The 9,067-nt window shown below is 52.2% G+C and overlaps 1 protein-coding gene across 1 annotated transcript; it reads right to left on the bottom strand.

The window, feature by feature from the left end:
- Window positions 1–4,254: 4,254 nt before the first annotated feature.
- Neu2 (neuraminidase 2) lies at window positions 4,255–6,885 on the bottom strand. The gene is made up of 3 exons (XM_026412735.2): window positions 6,851–6,885; window positions 6,480–6,684; window positions 4,255–5,181 (listed from the first exon to the last, which is right to left on the bottom strand). The coding sequence occupies exons 1-3, from the start codon at window positions 6,883–6,885 to the stop codon at window positions 4,255–4,257; spliced, it is 1,167 nt and encodes a 388-aa protein (XP_026268520.2).
- Window positions 6,886–9,067: the final 2,182 nt, after the last annotated feature.

Genomic DNA, 9,067 nt, shown 5'->3' with positions numbered 1-9,067 from the left:
TATGTACTCTTTCATAAAGTATATACTCTTTTTTTTTTTTTGGTACTGGAAATTGAACCCAGGGGCACTTAGCCACTGAGCCACATCCCCAGCCCTTTTTTATATTTTATTTAGAGACAGGGTCTCGCCAAGTTGCTTAGGGCCTTGCTAAGTTGCTGAGGCTGGCTTTGAACTTGCAATCTTCCTTCCTCAGCTTCCCAAGATGCTGGGATTACAGGCATGCGCACCACACTTGGCTAAGTACATACTCTGTTGTGAAATGTGTGCTATGCCAGCTTCTTTCTCTCAACATGATGACTTATAATCATTCATGCAATTGAGTGTAGCAGTAGTTCGTTCTTGATTGTATAATATTCCAATTGTACAAACACCTCTTAAGCTACGTTCCCATCCTATTTTTCACTGACATTTAGGTTGTTTCCAGGGTGAATGTTTCCTTGTAAACGAGGTGGCTACAGAGCCACATCTCCATGTCTTTGGCAGCTGTATGCACTCATTTCTCCTAGATACGTGCTTCAGAGTGGAATTGCCATGTCATAGGGGAATCCTACCAAATATAGCTGTCCAGAGTGATTGTACCAGCAAATCTTACTCTGGAAATGTGTGGGGTTCCAATGGCACCATATCCTTGCCCATACTCACTATTGCCACTCCTTTAAATTCTATCATCCCAGGGGATACGAGTCTCACGGTTTGGGTCTGCATCTCCCTGATGACTAAGAGTGTTGAGCACATTCCCGCGTGTTAGCAGCCTTTAGAATATCCTCTTTTTTGTGGTGCCTATTCACATCTTTTGCCCATTGCTATTGGATTGGTTTTCTTATTGATTTGTGGGGTCTCTTTATATACTCTGGATACAAGCCTTTTGTCAGATATGTGTGATACATATAATGGCTTTCTAATAATAATACCTAATAAAATAGTAGCTTTACTCCAGACCTGTTTCTTTTTTGTAGTGCTGGGGATTGAACCCAGGGCCTTGTGCATGCAAGACAAACTCTCTACCAACTAAGCTGTATCCCCAACCCTACTCCAGCCCTTTTTATTTTTTATTTTGAGACAGGGTCTCACTAAATTGCTGAGGGCCTTGCTAAATTGCTGAGGCTGGCCTCCAACTTGTGGTCTCCTGCCTCAGTCTCCTGAGTCACTGGGATTACAGTGGTGTCCTACCACGCCCAGCTCTTTGTAATGTTTTTAAATTTTTTTTAGTTTAAATTTTTTTATTTGTTCTAGTCAGTTATACATAATAGTAGAATGCTCACCAATTCATCGAATACAAATGGAGCACAATTCTTCACTTCTCTGGTTGTACATGAAATAGAGTCACACCATTCGCGCAATCATACATATACCTAGGGTGATGATGTCCATCTCATGGCATACCCCCATGCCCCCTCCCCTTCCCTCCCTCCCCTTTGCCCAATCCAAAGCTCCTCCACTCATCCCATGCCCACCCCCATATGGATCAGCATCCACTTATCAGAGAAAACATTCAACCTTTGTGTTTTGGGGATTGGCTTACTTTGCTTAGCATGATATTCTCCATCTCCATCCATTTACCTGAAAATGCCATAATTTTATTCTGTTTTATTGCTGAGTGATATTCCATTGTGTGTATATGTACCACAGTTTCTTTATCCATTCATCTATTGACTGGTATCTAGGTTGCTTCCAAGTTTAGCTATTGTGAACTGTGTTGCTGTAAACATTGATGTGGCTGTGTCCCTGTAATATGCTGATTTTAAGTCCTTTGGGTATAGACAGAGGAGTGGGAGAGCTGGGTCAAATGGTGGTTCCGTTCCCAGTTTTCTGAGGAATCTCTACACTGCTTTCCAGGTTTGCTGCACTCTTTGCACACTCTTAATGGAGTTTTTTGGGAGGCTGATTAATTCAGCTTTAATCAAATCAGCCATTGCTTTTTTTTTTCCTCTCTCTTTTTAATTTGGCTAAGAAGAATTTGCCATTCGTATATACTCAGAACCAGAAGGAGTTCTAGAGATCTCCAGTGCCCGTAGGTTTGTTGTTGTTGTTTTTTTTTTTTTTTTTTTTAAAGAGAGTGAGAGAGGAGAGAGAGAGAATTTTTTTAAAATATTTATTTTCTAGTTCTCGGCGGACACAACATCTTTGTTGGTATGTGGTGCTGAGGATCGAACCCGGGCCGCACGCATGCCAGGCGAGCGCGCTACCGCTTGAGCCACATCCCCAGCCCACATAGGTTTTGATCCTTCTGTTCTTTAGAATAACTTAGGTACCTTCGCCTGCCTGGGACACTACAGAGATTCTGAACTGGTGGCTCAGGGTGGGGCACGGGCAGCAGCACTGCTGAAGAGCTCTCAGGGGATTCTAACCAGCCTGGAGCAGGGAGCCGCTGACCCAGGGAGAGCCTGGAGTTCAGGAGAGGGACAGTGGGCCTGACAGTGGCCAGGCACCCCTCCTGTTCCTGCCTCATCTGCCTAAACAGATGAGGAGCTTTGCCAGGGAAGTAAGTGGTGCCGCCTCTGGCACAGTCCTCGGGGAGGGGGGGTCTTCAACTTGAACCCCCCACTTACCAGGGACAGTCCTGGTTAGTGCCTGTTAACAAGTGTAACCGGACTCTCACGAGCGTCCCTGCTGGGTAATACACCATAGGGTTGCCCACCTTAGCCTCTCCCCCAGGCTCAGCCTCAGCCTCCACCCCCGCCTCTTCTGAGTGGTTTGGAAGACACTGGGTGGCCATCTCCAGAACGGAGGGGCCTAACCTCCCATTCCAGGCCCCAATTCCTCATCCTTCCCGCCGGCTTTCTCAGAACCCCACCAGGAGAAGCAGCATCCTGAATGTGGCCAGTGCCTAGGACCAACCCCCACAATGGGCCAGGCAAAGATGCCACTCAGCTGCAAGAACCTATGACTGTTGTCACTGCGCCCACTAGAGGGGCTCTGGAGGAGCAGGGGACAAGTTTTCCCAAGACATAGGACTAAGTCCTTAAAAATTCCAGGGAGTCAGAAAAGTGTCGCTCCTGTACCCAGGCTGGCTCCCTCTCAGGTGGCCGCTCCTGAGACAAGCAGGGGCAGCCTTCTCCCTACTCTTGCTTTAGGGCAAGAACCACAAGCCCAGCACCCTTGCTGTCTCTTCAGTGTCACATGGCCCTCCGGTCACCTTGAAAAGTGAGGGCCCTATAGCAGCCCTGCCCCAGGGATCACAGCTAACAGCCCCCGCCCCACCCCGATTCTTCCAAACTATCTGATCCATCTGAACCTCAGTCCTGCCTTCAGCCACGTCCTCTGTGCAAAACCAGGTGCTTATGACCATAGTGGGTTGAGTGGTGGCCCCCAAAACTTACATCCACCTCCTACCCCCAGCATCTGTGACCATGACCTGACTGGGGAAAAGCGTCTCTGCAGATGTCATTAAGGATCTTGGAGGTGAGCTGATCCTGGTTTATCCAGTGACAAACGTCTTCATGAGTGACTAGGGAGGACATGCAAGAGAAGGTCATGTGAAGACCCGGGCCAAGATGGGAGCCATACAGCCCCGAGCGGAGGGATACCGAGAGTTACCAGGATCTACCAGAAGCTGGAAGGGACAGTCTCTGGAGAGACTGTGGCCCTGAAAACAGCTCGATTTCAGGCTTCTCGCCCGAGGTGCGGCGAGGACACGTTTCTGTTGTTTAATGCCACCAAGTTGGAGATAATTTGTTGTGGCAGCCTTAGAAGGGAACACGGTGACTTAAGTGAGCTTAATTATTCTCGACCCTGCCTAACCTTTCTGCAAAGCTGTTTCCCAGTCTGTCTGCTCTGAAGCATCAACAAGAAAACACACACGCGCACACGCGCGCACGCACGCGCACACACACACACCTCTGCTAATCCACATCCTCGGGTTAGCCTTTCCCCAGGAACACCATGAGCATCCCCAAGAAGAAGGGGGCTGGAGTAGGTCATTGATCAAGCACATCACAATAATGGGGGGGGGGGCAGGCAGGCTGAGCTCTGCAGCTTGGCAGCCACCGTGCAGAGTGACAGCACCGTGCAGCCTGTCTGGCCTTGCTGCCAAGGGGCTGGGGAAAGCCAGGCCCCTTTGATTTCTGGATGTAAACAGAACCTTCTGGGAAGACTGGAAAGCGAAGGAGGCAAAGACGCCAAGAAGCAGACCTCTCTGCCACTTAATGAAGGGACCCAGAGGTGACCTCCGGGGACACTGAAAGGAATGGGAAATAATCAGCGCTGCTGTGGGTGCCTAGTGTGGGCCGGGGAGCGTGCCAGCAGGTGGCTGGCTCATGGGGCTGGGACCTGGGCTGGGAAGGCCTGTTTCAGGGTGAACAGGAGGAAAACAACTTCCTCGTAGTCACCTGCCTCATACAGACACCCAAACTGGGCCGAGCCGTCGGGGCCGCGCCCCATGCTCTGCAGGTCGGAGTAGGCGCAGCTGCCTGTGGCCAGCAGGGTGGGCTGCGACCAGGCGGCAGGCTCGGGGGGCCTGGTGTTGAGGTACGCGCCCAGGTTGCGCCTCTTCCGGGGGTCAGTGGGGTGAACGTAGAGCAGCCACTGGTCTGGGGAGCTGGGGCTGGGGAAGGCCACGGTGCTCCCGTGGCAGCCATGGGGCGGCTCGGGCAGCTTTCGGGTCACCAGGGCCCCCTGGAAGTCCAGCCCCGCGTTGGTGCTCTGGGCCTGCACCCGGGCCCCGAGCGAGCTCCTGGCGTTGAGGTAGACCACGCTCTGCCCCCGGGACCTCACCTCCGCCACCTGGCACTCCACGGAGTCCTGGGCCACGAAGTTCCCTCTCTGCCACGTGCGGCCGTGGTCGTGGCTGAGGAAGCAGAAGGAGGCTGGGGAGGGCGAGGGGCGGTGGGGAAGCTTCCGGTAGGCATAGGCGGGCACCACCAGGCTCTGCACGTGGTTGTGCAGCTGCAGACAGTGCCCCGGGCCCACTGCAAAGGTGGCCCATTCCTTGTGGGCGGGGCCGATGGCCGAGCTGGTGATGTCACTGGCGGGGCTCCAGGTCCGGCCATGGTCAGCACTGGTGACATGGCACAGCCGCACCACGTTGACCCCGGACTGCAGCTGGTGGTGCTCGGAGACCTGCCCTGGGACGGCGATGAAGAAGAGGAAGAGCGTCCCGGTCTGCTCGTCGTAGAGCGGGCACGGGTTCATGGACCGGTGGCCCTCCAGCTGGGCCTGGGTCACCACCTCCTGAGCGTGCCACTGGACGTGGGGGGGGGGGAAGGGAAGCACAGTACTGAAGCAGGTGACCGCATCAGGAGCCACACTCTCAGGGGTGGGTGGGGCGGTGTGTCTCATGGGGACAGGACCACTGTTGAGACCCTCCTCAGAGCACGGTGGGCTGGGGCTCTCCGATCCCTTCTGGTGCCCACTTTTCACTGAGCAGCTCTGTCACTTCCATTCCCATCAGCATACAGAGCACCCAGGATGTGCCAGACGCCAAGATACAAAGATGACTCCGGAGGAGCCGTGACGCCTTCTCCCTGGTTGCTCCTGTTTACCAGCCCAGTCTAGCTTGAACGTCAGACTTAATGGGGGCCTCAATAATCGGACCAGTGCCAGATAGAATCTGTTGCCCTCCTCCTATCTTCTATGCATGATACTCTATTAATTCATCCTAAGAGGGCATTGCCTCAAGATATTGAGGACTAAACACTGACCTTCCTGGATGCCCACGTCCGCCATACACCCCCCAGCCCTGCCGTTCATCCCCACTCATTAGCAGTAACCCCCAATAAGGGATTCTAATCCCAGATGCTGTGCCAAAGGTCTAATATGCACTGCCTCATCTATCTCCTAATCCTAGGGGACAAGTATTAGTAGTTCCATCTCACACCTGGAGAATGAGAGGCTCATATAAGGTCGAGTTGCCCAAGGCCATCCCTCTGGTAAGAAATGGAACCAGGACTTGAACCCAGGTCTATCTGCTTTGAGTCCCATGAACATGTACCATCATTATGTGTCAATCAAAATCAAAATTTTAAAAAAATCATGCTTTGAATAGCTACTAGGTAGTAATGACCACAAAGTAATGATAATAATATTAAATCCTTCAAATAAAGGAAGCCAGCCTTGGGTATCTTTATCAAGATTACAATTTGGAACTTTAGGACGCAGCAATCACCTCACCCCTAGCTCCTCAAGTTAATTGCACTCAAAGATGCCAGTTACATGGTAATGAACTGCTCCTCCCTGGGGTCTCAAGGGTGTTGGGAAACTCATGCACTAAAGCGGACGGCCAGGCCAGCAGGACCTGCTGTCCTGGTGAACCCAGGCCAATGTGACCACTGGGATTGCTTGGGGCGCCCCACCACTGAATGGTTTCCTTGCTCCCTCCTGGGCTTCAAGGTGTCTGCTCTCCCTGTGCCCTTCCCTTAGCCATGGAAGGATGGAATGACCCTCGTTGTATGAGATCCAGGCCTGGGTCCCTCTGGACTCACCATCAAAGGGGTGTGTGGGGAACCATCCCAGGGGAGTGTCTGTAGCCATGGCTGCCTTACCTGGACCTGGTGGGCGGATGCGTCATAGTCTCCTCTGCGCAAAGCGATCAGCTCCGCGTGCTCATCCTTCTTGCTCATTCGCTTTTCTGCAAAGGCCAGCAGTGTCTTCTGCCGGGGCAGGTAGAGCAGGGCGGGGATCCTGTAGGCATGATCTCCCGACTGGAACAATCTCTCCCTCTGCAGGACAGGACAGGTCTCCTTGGGGCTAGGAGGACAGGCAGAAAGGGAAGATGTGTCTCCTGCAGTCACATCTGTGTCAGGGGCCAAAGCCATCCACCAAAACAGGGGGCACTCCACCTACAGGTGAGCAGGCCCCTGTCCAGGTGGCCCATCCTCTCCCCAGGGGGTTCCTTCTGCACTTCTGCACTTACCTCCCTGGAGCTGGTCGCGCGCCCTCCAGAGACATCGTGGGCAACATTTGGAAATGTACTTTGTACTAGGTGTTTGCTCTAAAATGGGGCTGGGGTTGTGGCTCAGCGGTAGAGTGCTCTTCTCACATGTGTGAGGCACTGGGTTCCATCCTCAGCACCACATAAAAATAAATAAAATAAAGGTTTTTTTAAAAAAAATTTTAAATGAAGCAATTGCCTTACAAAATTATTTATTATTTATGATAACCTTCAGCAGCTTTTGTCAGAACCAACACATTAATCAGATGTAAAACCTTGGATGGGGTAGGGGCAGTTGGCACTCGCAGAGTGGCATTCTACAGCTGTCCAACTGCCAGGAAATGACACATGGGAGCTTTTTATAACTCCAGAGCCCTAGAAAGTTGCTTTAGAAAAAAGAAAGAAGAAAAAGCCTGAATTCTCAGGCTCTGCTCCTCAGCTGCCTGGGGCTAAGGCCCCGCACACCCACCATCCCACCCCCGGTGTGGGCCCCGCCCCCAGGCAGGCAGAGCCATGGGGGCCATGACAGAGAAAAGGGGTCCTGACGCTAACTGGCTTGGAGGAGCCCCCAGAGGTACGACAACCACTATAATAATAAGTATTCAGCTTAAAAGGCTAGCGGGGGCTAGGAGATAACTTGGTGACATTGGTCTCTCCTTCAGGGACACTAATTCCCAGCTGGGCTACTCCAAAAGTCATCTCCAGGAAGGGCTGTGTGCGGTCACCAACAGACCCAAAACAGAAGGACCAGGTGGACCCTGTCCCAACTGAGCCCCTTGGGGTCAGCTGAGCTTTCCTGGAGACTGTGTCTCAGCCCAGCTTCTCCCTCCGCCCAGGGCCCTTCCTGAGAGACCTCCTGACAGAAGCCCACGCAGAGCCATCGGCCTCCTGGGGAGCCCTGTCCACGACATGGCCGCTGGGGGCAGACATGAGAGAGTGGGGTCAGCAGGAGGGGCAACAGGCTTTCCTCTTTATTCCTTTTTTCCATCCTGTACATGTATTATTTACTTAAAATTTAATTTTTTTGATAAATAAGTGTCTATCAGTCTATTATCCAAGTCACAGTGAACGTTATTATTTAGACAATGTGATGATCTGAAACTCAAAGGCACCCAAGCTACACCAGAAAAGAAAGGCCTGCTGCCCGACAGGGCTGCAGGGACTGCGCCTTCGTGACAAGACCAGACCTGCAGACTCTGATCCAAGAAGACAGGACCGGTTATAACCATTATAAACTATAGACAGGAAAGGATCGAATATGATTAAAAGTTTAAAAAACATGCAGGAGGCAGAAGCAGCTCCGCTGTGCTCTCTTAGAAAATTGATCAAGGGCTTATTTCAGCAACAAGCCGTTCGCTCTGGCAAGCACGTCCCTGATGAAAATTCAACAGTGTTGGTATAATCTGATGAAAATGTTTATATTAGAAATATCCCCAGGGCCCAGACTTTCTCTACGTGAGCGGCAACCTGGGAGGTTAGCTGAGGACATTCACCAAGGAGCTGCTCAGGGGCGAGCAAGGCGGAGGAGCCGGGAGCAGATCCGAGAGGGCAGAGGTGACTGCCGGGCAGGAGCAGGGCTGCACTAAGGCGAGGGGAGGGGGCGCTCTGCAAGGTGAGTGTGACAAGAGCGGGTGGGCCAGGGCTTAGAGAAAAGAGAGGGCGGGGAGAGGCAGGGGGCCTCTGGCTGCTCCACTAGCCGCGTGGACCGTTCCCAATTTTTACAGTTGATGCATAATTTCGTATCACATATAATTCAGCTTTTAAGAGCATGGTTCAGTGGTGTGTCAGAATTTTCATAACACTGTGCCACTGGCAGTTAGGGGCCCCCTTGAGAAACAGGCCCCTAGGACAAAGGGCTGCCAGGCCACCTCTGGGTCTTGTGGAGAGAACAGCAGTGCAAGGAGATCAGGAGCAAAAGTGCCCCGTCTTCAAGGCTGTGAGAGTGAGGCAACACGCCAGGATGGAGGCTGGAGGTCAGCTCAGCCTCCGGAGACTGTGGTCAGCAGAAATGCCAGCTCCAGCCAGGCCATGGGATCTGCAATTGTGAAAATAATATCAGAGACTTTCCAGATGATAAGGGCAACTCCAGGCAGCGAGGGGCAAGTTCCGGCCTAGAGTGGTCACCAAAGTGACCCACAGTTACGTTCACCTTGTTAACATAGTAAAACCCTCAGCCCCCACCTAAGACAGTGATGGACA

This window comes from Urocitellus parryii, chromosome 1, assembly GCF_045843805.1.
Source record: "Urocitellus parryii isolate mUroPar1 chromosome 1, mUroPar1.hap1, whole genome shotgun sequence".
In the NCBI taxonomy this organism is placed as follows: Eukaryota; Metazoa; Chordata; class Mammalia; order Rodentia; family Sciuridae; genus Urocitellus; species Urocitellus parryii.
Note: the sequence above shows the minus strand (reverse complement) of the source record. Positions and strands in the feature narration are given on the sequence as shown.